Source organism: Microcaecilia unicolor, chromosome 2, assembly GCF_901765095.1.
Source record: "Microcaecilia unicolor chromosome 2, aMicUni1.1, whole genome shotgun sequence".
Classification (NCBI taxonomy): domain Eukaryota; kingdom Metazoa; phylum Chordata; class Amphibia; order Gymnophiona; family Siphonopidae; genus Microcaecilia; species Microcaecilia unicolor.
In genome coordinates, this window is record NC_044032.1 from 127,930,723 (window position 1) to 127,948,259 (window position 17,537).

Genomic DNA, 17,537 nt, shown 5'->3' on the forward strand with positions numbered 1-17,537 from the left:
TAAGGAGTTACAGGATAGGAGGCAATATCCTTCTGTGGATTGGTTATTGGACAGAAGACATTAAAAGGGGTACAGGCTGGCTGTGCTCACATCAGACTCCAGCAACTTACATTAAATACTCTTTTTCCTTATTTACAACTCAAACCTTTACAGATTTCTGCTCAGCCTATGTTGAGGCACCTGTCCTAACTTTTACTTCAAACTTCTTTCATTTATTTTGTCTGGAGAAAGACAATTTTATCTTCCTTTCATGTCTTGTTATCGGAGCTGGATCTATATTTACATTTAACCCTCTTCCTGGGCAACAAAGAAAAAGCCTACAGCAACCTGTCTCAACTGAACTATCCAAGGATATCAGAACCAGAAACTACAAAATTCATAACTACAATACACGAGTTGACGTTTTATTTTAACTACATAACTATTTCTAAGATTCTAAATCTTACATTCTGTTAAAACTGAAGTCCACCATTATCCTCTGTATTAAGTCTCCAAAGAATTTCACATAGAAGTGCAAAATGAAGTCATTTGTTTCTCTATTACTGGAAGCCTTTGACCTCCCAGGCCTGGTCTGAATTTACAACTTTAAAAAGGTCTGTTCTCTTAAGCCTTTAAATCCTACTTTGCCAATTAGTTAGATTGGATTGCAGTGCCACCTAGTGAAATCTGTCTAAGGAACTTGTGACACAAAGAATGTGCCTTGGCCCAGCAGACCTAGAGACCAAAGGGATCCCAGTAGTGTGTGAGAGGAAACTATAATCCCCACCAACCAAAAAGACAAAAGAGATCAAACACCTATAAAACAGTACTTAAAAGATCACTTCACTGCCATACCAAAGCTACCCCCAGCACCGCCAGACCACCCTTGGGAACTATAGGACTGGTGAATGCCAGATCAACTGCAAAGAAATCCTCAGTGATACATGTCATCCACGAACAGTATCTTGATATGTTAAGAATAAGTGAAACCTGGCTAGATGAAAGCAGGGCTGAAACTATGCCCAACAGGTTTCAACATCCAATATCAACTAAGACCAGGAAGATGGGGTGGAGGGGTAGCAGTCTCAAGTCAGGATACAATCAAACTGTGCATAATTGCCATCCCCCAATTAAATGAATCAGAATATCTTTTAATCCAAATAGAAGAGGAGAAACCAATCTGGTTACTCATGGTAACCAGGAGGAGGAGTGGCCTAGTGGTTAGGGTGGTGGACTTTGGTCCTGGGGAACTGAGGAACTGAGTTCGATTCCCGGCACAGGCAGCTCGTTGTGACTCTGGGCAAGTCACTTGACCCTCCATTGCCTGCCGCATTGAGCCTGCCATGAGTAGGAAAGTGCGGGGTACAAATGTAACAAAAAAAAAATGGTATACCAAGCACCTACTACCACCACATAATCTGTACAAGAATTTCTTGATCTGATTACACAAGTGACCCTGATACCCTAGGATGTTGGATCATAGGAGTTTTCAACCTACACATTGAAACCCCAGATACCACCACAGCTGTCTTCCTAGACACAATGACAGCACTAGGATTTAAGAGGATCAATTCTCCAACCCATGAAAAGGGTCACATACTAGACTTGGTATTCTACAAAGGAGTTGATATCCCAGAGTACCATGATAGCAGTATTGAAATATATTTACATTTAACCCTCTTTCCTGGACAACAAAGAAAGCCTACAGCAACCTGTCTCAACTAGACCATCCAAGGATATCAGAACCAGAAACTACAAAATTCATAACTAGAATCCATAGGAAGGGCTTGACAAAATCCTAAGAGACCTTCGAACAACTACCAGTCCCTTTGACCCCTGCTTATCAAAGATAGCGCAGCAGGCAAACAGGGCCCTCATAGAAGGTGCCACAAAAATTGTAAACTCCTCTTTTTCTAATGGTCAACTATCAACAGCATTAAAAAGAGCAGTGGTGCATTGTTTGCTAAACAACCTTGACCAAGATTAACTTGAAAGACACCAGCCAGAGTCCAACATACTGTTTTTAGGAAAACTTATAGAACAGACTGATCAACTCAATGATTGGCTAAATCCATGTCAACTGGGATTCAGAACTGGCTAAATCCATGTCAACCTGGATTCAGAACCAGTGGCACAGCCAGAAGGCAATTTTTGGGTGGGCCAACAGGTTGAATGGGTAGGCACTAGAGAAACACCTACCACCTGATGCACCCATGCCCTGCCTCTACCACACACCTACCCCACTCTCAATAACTTCAATGGGAATAGCAGTGCTGGCCTCAGTGGCTGCAGGCCACATTCAGAGCTAGGGGAAATACAAGAAGGTACACTTCATCCTCCACTGAGCCACAGTCCTCCAACACACATGCTTCCCCCAAATATGCCCTAAATATTACAGTGGGGCCCTAAAATATCAATATATCTATCAAGAAAACTGAGTAAACCAAAGTATTATAGAATACTATTTAGAAAAATCATGCTAACAGAATACGTTGGTCACACATACAGAACATAAATGCCAAACAGAATAAATGACCATAAACAAATTAAAATGAAATCCCAAGAGGTCAGACCTTGCATGTAGCACAGCACAGAGAATACAAAGAGATGCATTTTCTCCTATACTGTGCAAAATAGAATGATAGCACATGCAAGAGATGGTGCTAGGAGGGTACAACTACATAAGTACATAAGTATTGCCATACTGGGAAAGACCAAAGGTCCATCGAACTCAGCATCCTGTTTCCAACAGTGGACAATCCAGGTCACAAATACCCAGCAAGATCCCAAAAATGTACAAAACATTTTATACTGCTTATCCCAGAAATAGTGGATTTTCCCCCAAGTTCATTTAATAACAGTCTATGGACGTTTCCTTTAGGAAGCCGTCCAAACCTTTTTTTAAACTCTGCTAAGCTAACCGCCTTTACCACATTCTCTGGCAACAAATTCCAGAGTTTAATTACACATTGAGTGAAGAAATATTTTCTCCGATTTTAAATTTACTACATTGTAGCTTCATCGCATGCCCCCTAGTCCTAGTATTTTTGGAAAGCGTGAACAGACGTTTCACATTTACCCGTTCAACTCCATTCATTATTTTATAGACCTCTATCATATCCCCCCTCAGCCGCCTTTTCTCCAAGCTGAAGAACCCTAGCCGCTTTAGCCTTTCCTCGTATGGAAGTCGTCCCATCCCATTTATCATGTTAGTCACCCTTCTCTGCACTTTTTCTAATTCTACTATATCTTTTTTGAGATGCGGCGACCAGAATTGAACACAATATTCGAGGTGCGGTAGCCTCATTTTTGTTTTCCATTGCTTTCCTAATAATACCTAACATTCTATTTGCTTTCTTAGCCGCAGCAGCACACTGAGCAGAAGGTTTCAACGTATCATCAACGACAACACCTACATCCCTTTCTCGGTCCGTGACTCCTAATGTGGAACCTTGCATGACGTAGCAATAATTCGGGTTCCTCTTTCCCAGATGCATCACTTTGCACTTGCTCACATTAAACGTCATCTGCCATTTAGACGCCCAGTCTCCCAGTCTCGTAAGGTCCTCTTGTAATTTTTCACAATTCTCCCGCGATTTAGCGACTTTGAATAACTTTTTGTCAGCAGCTAATGTAATTACCTCACTAGTTACTCCCATCTCTAGGTACAGTTGTGTGCAAACATTTAGGAACTACTGGTCTAATTGTATGTTTCAGAGAATCTTACAGTGACCCTGGGCATGCTTCCCCTTGCAATGTGCGCCCCAGCCTTTCAGACTGGCATCTGTCACCACTAGGCACCAATCGGGGAGCGCCAGCGGCATTCCTCGCCGCAGTATGCTGTCTGAGAGCCACCATTCCATGCTGAGTCGGGCCGCAGGGAGCCAAGAGAGTCTACATTGGTAATCCTGTGATACTGGAGACCATCTTTGGAGTAGAGCATACTGTAGAGATCTCAGGTGCGCTCTCGCCCAGGGCACCAGTTCCATGGTGGCCGTCATCGATCCAAGCAGCTGGACAATGTCCCAAGCTCACGGGCGGGGCATCCTCAGGAGCAGACGGACCTGATTCTGAAGCATGCATCGCCTTTGCTCGGGTAGGTACACATACCCCGAGGCTGTGTCGAACCTGGCCCCCAAATATTCTAGAGACTGCGAGGGGGTCAGGTGACTTTTGGCCAAATTGACGACCCAGCCCAGAGATTGAAGTACTGAGACCACTCTGGCTGTTACGTGCTGACTCTCTGCAGCAGAGTTTGCTCGAATGAGCCAGTCGTCCAGGTACAGGTGAACCAGAATACCCTCTCGCCTTAGAAAGGCAGCTACTACCACCATAACCTTCGAAAAGGTGCGGGGAGCTGTGGCGAGGCCAAAAGGCAAGGCCCGGAACTGGAAATGCTTTCCCATCACCGCAAACCTCAGAAACTTCTGGTGCGGGGGCCAAATTGGTGTGTGCAAGTAAGTTTCTTTCAGGTCCAGAGACGTGAGAAACTCTCCTGGCTGTACCGCCGCAATGACGGAGCACAGGGTTTCCATGTAAAAATGCCGCACTCTCAGGGACTTGTTTAATTCTTTTAAGTCCGGAATAGGGCAAAAAGACCCTCCTTTTCGCGGCACCACAAAGTAGATGGAGTAGCGGCCGCAGCCGTGTTCAGCGGGAGGTACCGGGGACACGGCCCCTATCTGAATCAGACCTTGTAAAGTCTCCTCTACCGCCACCCGTTTGGCGGCAGAACCGCATCGGGACTCCACAAACACGTCTCTTACAGGGGAGTCGAATTCTATTCTGTAACCGTCTCTGATCAGGTCCAAGACCCACTGATCTGAGGAAATGTTGGCCCACTCCTCGGCAAAGAGGGAAAGACGTCCTCCGATGACAGGACTCGAGGAGAGGGCCGGCGCACCATCATTGAGAGGGTCGCCCCTGAACTCCAGGCCTTGAGCCAGTGGCTGTGGAACGTTTGTCCGAGCGAAATGAGTTACTCTGCTGAAAACGGGCACGAGAAGTGAACCCAGCAGAATGCCCCGGGCGGTACCTTCGAGCTTCACGGAAGCGAGGTCTGTAACAGGAGTGGACCGCCGCACCCTTAGAGGAAGGCCGAGGCCTATCTTCGGGCAAGCGCTGGGGTTTAGCCTCTCCCAGGCCCTTCACAATTTTCTCCAACTCCTCACCAAACGAGAAGGCCTTGAAAGGGCAACTTCACCAACCTTTGCTTAGAGGCCATGTCTGCCGCCCAATGCCGTAGCCAAAGAAGACGGCGAGCCGCCACTGCTACTGCCATGTGTTTAGCCGAAGCTCTGACAATATCATAAAGGGCATCAGCAAGAAAGGACAAGGCCGACTCCATCCGCAGAGCCACATCTGAAAAGGGCTCCGCTCCATCACCAGGCTGTTCCACTGCCTGTTTGCAACCAAGCCAGGCAGGCTCTAGCAGCATAACAACTGCATGCAGACGCCCCGAATAGTGAGACCTGCAATTCAAATGACCGTTTAAGTGCTGATTCCAGTCTACGGTCTTGAATATCCTTCAGGGCAACACCTCCTTCAACAGGGAGGGTAGTTCTCTTTGTCACAGCTGTGACTAGGGCATCCACTTTAGGCATAGCAAAGCGAGCCATATGCTCCTCAGAGGGTATATTGCCCCATAGCCTGGAAACTTTCAAAGGTCCCTCGGGGTCAGCCCATTGAGCCGAAATAAGCTCTTGGATGGAGTCATGCAAAGGAAAGGCTCGAGCAGGCTTTTTGGTACTAGCCATCCTAGGATTCACAGAGGAGGCTGTGTCACTGGCAGGGTCCTCAATAGAAAGAGCCTGCAGGGCATCAGAAATAAGCGCTGGCAGCTCATCACGGTGGAAAATCCTCACCGCGGAGGGATCGTCCAGATCCTGAGTCACTTCTGCACCAGACTCTGGCTCCTCAGACCATGAAGGCCTGCCAGAGTCCTCCAAATCCCGCAGCCCGACCACGGGGGGGAAAATGGAGGTGCAGCAGTCTCTGAAGGGGAATGAGCCCTTCTGCGCTTCATATTCTGCCAATTATCAGGGAATAACGCCTCAGAGGGCATACCCAGGCTAGAATCCACCGGGGGGGGGGGGGGGGGGGGGGGGGCATTAGAAGAGGCCCCTGCAGGGCTTTGTGGGAGATCTCGTTTAAGCATGTATGCTTTATGCATTAATAAGACAAAATCAGGGGAGAAAAACTCACCCTGGGCACCCAGATCTCTGCCGGGGCTAGTAGCTCCCATATCAGCCTCACTCTGAGGCCTCCCCCCGGGCTCAGGACTCTCCGTCTCAGCGGAGGTCGCGCCATGTGGTAAATTCAAAATGGCGCCCGCTGCCAGCTCAGAGCGCAAAGAATCGTCGCTTGCCATGCTCGGGCCGGCTCTAACGTCTGTACAGCACGATTTATAGAGCCCCGCTGCTGATCTGCACTTGCCACACTTGGAACAACGCTTTACTGTCTCCGCAGCCATTGCCGAAAACGGTGGTAAAATTCAAAATCACCCCGATCGCGGGCCCATCCCGGAGGAGTCAGAAAATACTCTTACCTCACTGGACCAAGTATCACAGCTCTGGTCCCACAGAAAAAGGCAAGGAAAAACCTCTGTTCCAGCGTCTAAGCGCGACGCAACTTTTTTTTTTTTTTTTTTTTTTTTTTAACGCTGTGAGGAAAGCAGAGGTAAATAGAACTCCGGAGGCTCAGGTGAGTGGGAAAGGCAGGGAAAGGGCGAACCTATGTGACTGCATCCACTGTTGGTGGGGAAGGACAGGGAAAGCTAAGCAATGTGTCCACATCCACGGAGGTATGGTTATGGCAGGGAAAGGGCGAACCTATGTGCCTTTAAAGTAAAGCTGCTATAGCCTCCAACACCCCTGCTAACAACTGGCAAAACACAGGAGCAACCTCCAGGCAGATTTTAGATGGAGCTCAAAGAAGCTGCAGCCACTCTGCTAGGGGAGATAGAGAATACTGAAGAGAGGCAGTGGAGCAAGCTGGTATGAGGCACTGAAAAAAGTGTGCTCTCTATCTTCCTCTGCTGGTTGATGGACACAACCCATCTGTAATGGCTGCATCTGCTTGATGACAAGGAAAGTCTGTTATTGAGATAAACATGGTGGAGGCCACTGCTTGCTCTGGAATTGGTAGCATGGAATGGTGCTACTAATTGGGTTTCTGCCAGGTACTTGTAACCTGGACTGGCCACTGCTGGAAGCAGGATACTGGGCTACATGGACCAATGGTCTGACCCAGTATGGGTATTCTTACATTTGGTTTGTCCCAGTAAGGCAACACATATTCTAATACTGGGGACCTTGTGGCTGCAGTGTACTATATAGGGTGGTGCTCAAGTGTCTGTTCTCTATTCATCTGTTGGATGAGAGGCATAACCCATTGGTCTGGTGGACAAAGCAAGACATTTAAATACCTCTGCGGCATAAATTGAAAGAAAGATCTGGAATGAGGACTCACAGGATGAAGGAGAAATATCTCTATTTAAAAAATGGTGTTGAATGGAATGGTCCCCCCACTTGCTGTCAAAAGACCATACTTTTACTTGATCAGTCTGCTCATTTAAGATATACCAATAATGCATCAAAAGTTATTTATTCATTTTAAGATAATGCAGTCAGAACTATGATTTCTTCCTTAAGGGATGCATTACAGATATACAAGTAAATTCTTACCACTTCACTAGGAAAACTAATACATTAGTGTTTGATGCTTGGTCACCAACTATTGAGGGCAGATTTTAATATGCACAGAATACAGTCAATAGTATTTAACAAAAAACAAAAATAAAGGATCTCACCTCACAAGTGTTGTAATCTTCAGAATCCAGCAGCCCACAAAGTTTTGGTAAGAGCTCTGGCCAATTCTGTAACTCTCCCTTGGATGCAATAGTCGTGATAAGGATACCTAGAAAGAAATATAATTGTCTTTAATACACAAGCGACAGAATTTAGTTCAATTCATCAACACTGGAGAGGGAAAAAAAAAGGTGTATCCATACCTGTTGATTTCCTCTCTTTGAATTCTGCTAGATCAATCCATACCATAAAGTTCTGTCCTGTCCCTTCCTAACACGTAGATGGGGGAAGAAAGACCAGTAAAAAGGGGCTGGTGCAGGCTGGCATCTTTCAGTACCCAAATGTCAAAAGTAAGACAGGAACTATATTCTCTTTAATAACAAGAAGGTAAATACAACTATATATAGATAAAAAAAATTCCTCCCAACTCCCATAGGAAACCTCTGCAAAAACCCAGGGCATACATCTACACTCTTGCACAGCACAGACCAAGACCCCACATTGTAGTCTTCCAAAATGGGTCCCTCTACTAGTCAAGTATGACTCAAAGAAAGGAAATTTAACAGGTATTAATACGTTTCTCCTTTATCATCCTACTAGATCAATCCACACCATCAGCATATACCTAAGCAGTCCTTTATGGAAAGAGACAATGAGACCACGAACAACAGACCTTCCAGAAGGTCAAATCCCATCTGGTGAGGATGTCAAGTTTGCAATGCTTCATGAAGGAACATGGGACGATTATGCTGCCATCCTGCAGATACCTTCTGATGTTACTGCTTGGGCCTTTGCCAAGGTCATTACCTCTGCACTAGTAGAATGCACTAGCTTGCCACAAACAATGTACACCAACTCCATGACAGACTTGATCCAGTATTAACTCATGGACGTCGCCCTCTGTGTGGCCCATGGAGAACAAATAACTTATCTGATTTGCAGAAGGATTTGATGACCTCTAGGTACCTCAGTAAGGCTCTTGCAACACCAGATTGTACACTTATGTTACAAAGTATGAGCTTCTTCTGTAAAGAAGGCAGAAGAGCCACCTGGTTTAAGTGAAAAGAGACACCACATTTGGCAGAAAGGAACAAACTGTCCTAGCTGAAATAAAGTCCTCCAAAAAAAAAAAAAAAAAAGAGACAAATATAGTTCCCTGCAGGATAGGACCTGGAGCTCTGACATGTCAAGCTGAAAAAATTGGCCACCAAAAACAATGTTTTTATGACCAAGTCCTTGAGGGAGGCTTGCTTCAAATGCACAAAAACAGGGCTGCTCTAAGTGGGGGTCAGGGGAAATAAGATTCACACAACTCAACTGCCCCATACACAAACGAAACCCATTATATCTGGGTAAAAAGCCAAGGCCACCCTTGGTAGCACACAACAAGTGGCGCCACCTGGACATTCAGGGAATTCAGCACTAAACCCTGATTGAGGTCCCTCTGGAGAAAAGCTGGCAAGTGTTACTGTCCACAACATCAATGCACAAAAAACCTCCAGACCCTAATGTAGGCTAAGGTCAACTTAGTCTGATGTAGGCTTGGAAAAGTAATTACATTTAGCAAAGCCTTTGGATCTTAAGTGGTGCATCTCAAGGCCAAGGCAGTAAGCCACAACAGATCCAGGTCTTCCATCATGCAACTTGACTCAAACCCCGGCTCCACAAGCATGGAAGCTAGAGGCCGTGCCAATAGGCTCATCAGATCAGCATCTCACAGACAAGGCCAGTCTGGGGCTACCAGAAGTGATGACCTGATATCCGTCTGAGAACTCTTCTTATAAGTGGCCCAGAAAATAATGCATATAGGAGCTCTTGATTGGGCAAAGGTACCCTCTGATCTGGCCTCCCTGCTGGCTGTAAAGTGAAGATACTTACCTGTTGCGGGTATTCTCCGAGAACAGCAGGCTTTATAAACTCACGTGTGAATAGACGCCAATCCACATAATCCGGGTTTGGCATTTATGACCAAGTAAAAAAAAAACAGAGCTTTGTGAAGCATGAGCCACACTCCACTACGCATGCGCGAGTGCCTTCCCGCCCACCGCGAGAACACAGTCCTCTCAGTTTAATTTTAAAGCGAAAATAAAATAAAGAAAGAGACAACTCCAATGGAAGGTGGGCAGGATTGTGAGAATATGAACCCTGCTGTCCTTGGAGAATACCTGCTACAGGTAAGTATCTTTTATTTCTACGAGGACAAGCAGGCTCTCATTCTCACGTGTGGGGAATACCTAGCATCCAGGCTCACTGAAAACAATGAACAGTGGTCAATTGGGACATAATACAGATTAACCTGAAATTATGTACAATCTGAAATGAGTGTGCAGCCTGAAACAGAATAAAACGATGGTGGAGCTGGATTGTAGACACCAAACAGATTCTTCAACACTGACTCTCTAAACCGACTGTCGCATTGGGTACACCCTGCTCAAGGCAGTAGCGAGATGTGAATGTATGGACTGAAGACCACGTTGCAGCCTTGCAAGTTTCCTCAATGGAGGCGGACCTCAAGTGGGCTACCAATGCAGCCATGGTTCTGACATTATGAGCCGTGACATGAACCTCCAAGGCAGTCCAGCCTGGGCATAAGTAAAAGAAATGCAATCTGCCAGCCAAATTGAGATGGTGCAGTTCCCAATTGCAACCCCCATCCTGTTGGGATCAAAAGAAACAAAAATGTGGACAAATTGTATGTGGGTCTTCGTCCGCTCCAAGTAGTAGGTCAATGCTCTTGCAGTCTAAGGTGTGCAAACTGCTTTCACCAGGACGGGCATGAGGTCAGAGAAAGAAAGTTGGCAAGACAATCGACTGGTTCAGATGGAACTCCGACACCACTTTTGGCAGGAGCTAAGGGTGCGTGTGGAGGACTAATCTGTTGTCATGAAACTTAGTATAAGCTGCATTCACTACTAAGGCCTGAAGCTCATTATCCCTACAAGCTGAAGTAATAGCCACTGAGAAGACAACCTTCCAGGTCAAATAATTCAGATGGCAGGAATTCAGTTGCTCAAAAGGAGCTTTCATCAGCTGGGTGAGAACGACGTTGAGATCCCATGACACTGATGGAGGTTTGACAGGGGGCTTTGACAAAAGCAAACCTCTCATGAAGCGAACTAAAGGCTGTCCAGAGATAGGCTTACCTTCTGCATGTTGATAAGCACTAATTGCACTAAGGTGAACTATTATGGAGTTGGTCTTGAGACCAGACTCTGACAAGTGTAGAAGGTATTCAAGCAGGGTCTGTGTAGGACAAGTAAGAGGATCTAGGGCCCTGCTCTCACACCAGACATAAGTACATAACTATTGCCATACTGGGAAAGACCAAAGGTCCATCGAGCCCAGCATCCTGTCTCCAACAGTGGCCAATCCAGGTCACAGATACCCGGCAAGATCCCAAAAATGTACAAAACATTTTATAATGCTTATCCCAGAAATAGTGGATTTTCCCCAAGTCCATTTAATAACGGTCTAGGGACTTTTCCTTTAGTAACACCTCTTAGTGGAATCTTTCCTAGAAGCCAGCAAGACCCAGGAGACACCCTCCAAAAGAACCAAGGAAGCGAATCCAGAGCTTAACTATTCTCTGAGTGAAAAAAATATTTTCTCTTATTTTAAAAGTATTTCCATGTAGATTCATCGAGTGTCCTCTGGTCTTTGTATTTTTTGAAAGACAAGAATCCGTGAGAAGAAGCCATAGATCTGCAAGGCCAATCGGGAGCCACCAGCAATACCAGATGAGAAATAAAAACCCCACACAATCCTGTGCAAAAGGCGCCCTATGAGGGACCACAGAGTGAAGACAAAGGGACTCCCACCTCTGGCCAGGGTTGGACCAGGGCATCGATCCCCTAAAAGGCTAGATCCTCCCATCTACAATCAGCAATCCACCTTCATGTTGGCTCATTTGCCATCATGCAGAAGAGTGGGTGACCCCAGCGGTCCAGACTGAGTTGAAAGGCCTGACCGCTGAAAGGGCCAACAAATGGGACTCCAGAGCCACTGCCTGACTCGGGCACCACCCTGCCTGTTGATGTACACTACAACTGTGGCATTTTCGGACATCGCTCTGACCACCTTGCCCTCAGCAGCAGCTGATATTCCAGCAAAGCCACGAGCAACTACTATTATACTATTTAACATTTCTAAAGCGCTACCAGGGTTGTGCAGCGCTGTACAATTAAAGAAACACAGACCCTGCTCAAAGAAGCTTACAATCTAAAGGACAAAAAGTGCAGTCAATCAAGATCGGGGCAGTCTAGATTTCCTGGATAGAGGTACAATGGTTAGGTGCCGAAAGCGACATTGAAGAGGTGGGCTTTGAGCAAGGATTTGAAAATAGGTAGGGAGGGGGCTTGGCGTATGGGCTCAGGCAGTTTATTCCAAGCACAGGGTGAGGCGAGGCAGAAAGGGCGGAGTCTGGAGTTGGAGGTGGTGGAGAAGGGTACTGAGAGGAGGGATTTGTCCTGTGAGCGGAGGTTACGGGTAGGAGCGTAAGGGGAGATGAGGGTAGAGAGGTAAGGAGGGGCTGCAGATCGAGTGCATTTGTAGGTTAGTAGGAGAAGCTTGAACTGTATGCGGTACCTGATCGGAAGCCAGTGAAGTGACTTGATGAGAGGGGTGATATGAGCATATCGGTCTAGGCGGAAGATAAGACGCGCAGCAGAGTTCTGAATGGATTGAAGGGGGGATAGGTGGCTAAGTGGGAGGCCAGTGAGGAGTAGGTTGCAGTAGTCAAGGCGAGAGGTAATGAGAGAGTGGATGTGAGTTCGGGTGGTGTGCTCAGAAAGGAAAGGGCGAATTTTGCTGATGTTATAGAGAAAGAAGCGACAGGTCTTGGCTGTCGGCTGGATATGGACAGAGGAGAGGGAGGAGTCAAAGATGACTCCGAGGTTGCGGGCAGATGAGACGGGGAGGATGAGGGTGTTAACTGAAAAAGAGAGTGGAGGGAGAGGAGAAGTGGGTTTGGGTGGAAAGACAATGAGCTCGGTCTTGGCCATGTTCAGTTTCAGGTGGCAGTTGGAGATCCAGGCAGCAATGTCAGATAAGCAGGCTGATACTTTGGCCTGGGTTTCCGCAATGATGTCTAGTGTGGAGAGATAAAGCTGGGTGTCGTCAGCATAAAGATGATATTGGAAACCATGAGATGAGATCAGGGAGCCCAGGGAAGAGGTATAGATTGAAAAAAGAAGGGGTCCAAGGACAGATCCCTGAGGAACTCCAACAGAGAGCGGGATGGGGGTGGAGGAAGATCCATGAGAATGAACTCTGAAGGTACAGTGGGAGAGATAAGAGGAGAACCAGGAGAGGACAGAGTCCTGGAACCCAAATGAGGATAGTGTAGCAAGAAGTAAATTATGACTGACAGTGTCAAAAGCGGCGGATAGGTCAAGGAGAATGAGGATGGAGTAGTGACCTTTGGATTTGGCAAGGAACAGGTCATTACAGACTTTAGTGAGTGCCGTTTCTGTCGAGTGTAGAGGGCGAAAACCGGATTGAAGTGGATAGCGGATGGCACGAGAGGAGAGAAGAATCAAGGCAGCGGCTGTGAACAGCGCGTTTCAAGTATCTTGGAGAGGAAGGGTAGGAGGAAGATGGGGCGGTAGTTGGAACGGTCAAAGCCACTTCTTGGCTTGACCAAAGGCCCTGAGCTACATAAACCAGGAAGTTAGCCCCCCCCCCCATCGAGAAGACTCGCATCAATGGTGACCAAAACAGACTGAGAGGAATACAGAGAAACCCCTTTCAATAGATGGGCCCATACTGTCCCACCAGTCCAGACCGAGGCGTGCCTTGGGTGTGAGAGGAAAAGGATGGTGAAAATCCTGATCAGCCAGATACCACCACGTCAAAAGGGCCTGCTGCAAAGGATGCATGTGGATCCTTGCCCAAGTGCAACCTTCAGAATTGCCAGAAGCTGCAAGTAGTCCCAAACCATGGGCATCTGAAGGTTGCACAACTACTGTTTTAGTGCTGGCTCCTCCGAGAGGAATACCATCCCCTGGACTGTGTCGAACCGGACCCCATATACTCCAGCATCTTAGAGGGCACCAAGTGACTCTTAGGCTTAATTGTGAATTGACCCAAGGATTCCAGAAGAGAAACCACCTGAGCTGTGGCTTGAACAAACTCTGCCTCTATTGGCCATGTACAGGGTGAACTCGCATCCTTTGTCATCTCAGGTGCGCAGCCACCACCATAACCTTGGAAAAGGTGCATGCTGCCATAACCAGGCCAAAAGGCAAAGCTCAAAACTGAAAATGCTGTCCCTGCACACAGAAGCACAAATACCTCCTGTGGAAATTCACAATGGGGATATGCAGGTATGCCTCCGTGAGGTCCAGGGAAATTAAAAACTCCCCCAGCTGAACAGATGCAATGACAAAGCACAGAGTCTCCATGCGAAAGTGCTGAACCTGCATGCAAGTGTTCACCCCTTTGAACAGGCCAGAAGGAACCCCCCCTTTCTTTGGGACCACAAAATAGATGGAATACCAGCCCTGACTGGGCTCTGCTGGTGGTACAAGCTCTCCAAGAGAGCAAACGTACTGAAGATTGAGAGAGAGAATGACTGCTTACTATTTTAGGGCGCAGCCACAGAGATCACGAAAGCATTGGGAACAGGACCCCTTTCTATCACCTCCAGGACCCACTGATACAAGGTGATGTAGGCTCACTCATCCTGAAACAGGACAGCCTGCCCACACCGGACCACCGAGGGGGCCCAACACATCCTCTTTGAAAAGGCCAGGCAGCTGCTCCTCTCCAGAGGAGCCAGCGGCACTGGACTTAATAAGTACTGCCACACTGGGACAGACCAAAGGTCCATCAAGGCCAGTATCCTGTTTCCAATAGTGGCCAATCCAGGTCACAAATACCTGGCAAGATCCCAGAAAAGCTCAATACATTTTGTGATGCTTATCCCAGAAACAAGCAGTGGATTTTCCCAAGTCAATTTAATAATGATCTATGGACTTTTCCATTAGAAAGCTGTCCAGACCCTTTTTAAACCCCACTAAGCTAACTGCCTTTACCACATTCTCTGACAACAAATTCCAGAGTTTAATTACAAGTTGAATGAAGAAACGTTTTCTCAGATTCGTATTAAATTTACTACTTTGTAGCTTCATCACATGCCCACTAGTCCTAGTATTTTTGGAAAGAATAAACTAACGATTCATGTCTACCCGTTCAATTCCACTCATTATTTTATAGACCTCTATCATATCTCCCCTCAGCCATCTCTTCTCCAAGCTGAAGAGCCCCAGACTCTTCAGCCTTTCCTCAAAGGAAAGTTGTCCCGTCCCCTTTATCATTTTCGTCACCTTTCTCTGTACCTTTTCTAATTCCACTATTTCTTTTTTGAGATGCAGTGACCAGAATTGAACACAGTATTCGAGGTGCGGTCACACCATGGACCGATAGAAAGGTATTATAGCGCCTTCACTTTTGTTCTCCATTCCTTTTCCTAATAATACCTAGTATTCTATTTGCTTTCTTAGCCACCACAGCACACTGAGCAAAGCATTTCAACGTATCATCATCAACAACGCCGAGATCCCTTTCCAGGTCGGTGACTCGTAACGTGGAACCTTGCATTATGTAGCTACTATTCAGGTTCCTCTTTCCCACATGCATCACTTTGCACTACATTAAACGTCATCTGCCATTTAGATGCCTAGTCTCCCAGTCTTGAAAGGTCCTGTTATAATTTTTCACAATCCTCTCACGATTTAACAACTTTGAATAACTTTGCGTCGTCAGCAAATTTATTTACCTAACAACTCCACACGACACCCTCTGAAGACCTATAGACCTAGCAGGACTCGGTGCCTGCAACCGGCACAGGCTTCCAATAGTAGAGCGCTAACAACATCCAATTATGGACAAAAGAAAGAAAGTAAGCAGGAACAGCAGAGAGATCTGCGAAAGCAGCTGTGCTCAAGCCAGCTAGAAACAAGAACAGCATGGCAACCAGGAAAACTTAAGAGGAGAGCCTAGCTGCACCCAAACCACTGTCCTCCGTACAGTGGGATCAAACCTGATTGCCCACCAGTAACCTCTAAAAAGAGGAGCGTAGGCAAGCACACCCATGTGCTGCCCCCGCATGCACATCTGCAGCTAAAAATGATAGCGGCGCTAGTCAAGTCAGCCAGGGAGGGAAGCTGAGGGAATAAGACCTCACCCCCCACAAACATACAGCCGCAAGGAGGGGAAAAGTGCCCCCTATCACACTGCCAGAAGGACCGGGAACCAAAGAAGAATAGCGCAGGCAAACCTAGACAGGCGCAAATAAACATCCCGTTCTCTTGCTGCCAAACAACGCTGCCCTAAAGAAACCCAAAAAAAGGCATCAGCTACCTTCCCAGAGTCACCAGCCGTCCCAATAGGGAAACAAGGGACCACCCTCGCAAATTTCTCACCGCAAGAGAAGTCGGGCCGGACAAGCTCCTATCGCCCCGTTTTCCAGCCCGCGCGAATCAGTAAGGCCCAGCACAAGATGGCGCCCGCAATGGTGAACTCTCCAAAAGCACAACGCAGTATGGAAACACGAACGGAGCTCTAATAATGCCCCCCTGCCAGCGCCCAAAATAAACACATCCGCGTCTAGGGCCACGAAAACGCTCCCAAGTAAATAAGAAATTAATACTCACCTCAATAGAAAAGTAACACCACAGCCCAAAGAAAGAAAAACACCAACCGCTGGCGTGTCCAATGAACAGCTGAAAAGTTCTTTTCACCTTCTGCTATGCTTTAATTTTATCTTCGTCTTTTTTTTTTTTTTTTTTTTTTTAAGAGGCAGGAGTTGCAGAGAGAATCAGAGACTGAGTGCCCAGGAGTTATTCCAAGCCTGGCACCAGAACAGGGGTAGGGGAGGGACCTGGCCCCACCAGGAATACCCCTTACTGGCTCTACATGGCCACAAACCCCTAGCTCAACTAATCCTGAGGGAACAGGCTAGGAGCAACCTCAATCCAGAGAGCCGCACAGGATATGTCCATCCACCTGCTGAGATAGAGAATACCGAGAGTAAGCTGGCTGCACAGGTCTACATATACTAAGACTCTGAAGTTCTCTCTATCTCCACCTGCTGGTAGGGGGACATAACCCACTCGTCTCTTGATTGATCTGTGGCACGCTATGGAAATTTCCTTTCCCTCCTGCTAGACCAGTCCAATATTATCTATATATCTCTATATATATCTATATCTATCTCAATATCCTACTGAGCAGGGAAAGCTAAGGCCCCCTGTATCACAGCTTTGTCAAAGGCATCTCAATGCTACCTACCCAAGTTGTCATGCCCATAAAAGAAAACTGGGCTATACCCTACACACTGTAAATTAAAATGTTCTATTACGTATTGTGTTGACCTTGTAAGTAGTGTACTATCCCATACTTTGTATTATTTGAATATTTGTATTGCTGCAATTGTCTATTGTTTGATGATACGTTGAAACCCTCTGCTCATTGTGTGACAGAGACTAAGAAAGCAAATAGAATGTTAGGTATTATTAGGAAAGGAATGGAAAACAAAAATGAGGACATTATAATGCCTTTGTATCGGTTCATGGTGCGACCACACCTCGAATACTATGTGCAATTCTGGTCACCACATCTCAAAAAAGATATACTGGAATTAGAAAAGGTACAGAGAAGGGCAGTGAAAATGATAAAGGGCGGGGCTGGTGGGTGGGAGGCGGGGCTAGTGCTGAGCAGACTTATACGGTCTGTGCCCTGACCATGGCA

General features: G+C 46.6%; 1 protein-coding gene across 2 annotated transcripts in view; it reads right to left on the reverse strand.

The window, feature by feature from the left end:
• TNPO1 (transportin 1) overlaps positions 1 to 17,537 on the reverse strand; it is a 541,716-nt gene that overhangs the window by 436,586 nt on the left and 87,593 nt on the right. For both annotated transcript variants that reach the window (XM_030193299.1, XM_030193300.1), the window contains exon 5: positions 7,790 to 7,896. In XM_030193299.1, coding sequence (XP_030049159.1) covers positions 7,790 to 7,896 — 107 coding nt within the window. The remainder of the gene's footprint in view (positions 1 to 7,789; positions 7,897 to 17,537) is intronic.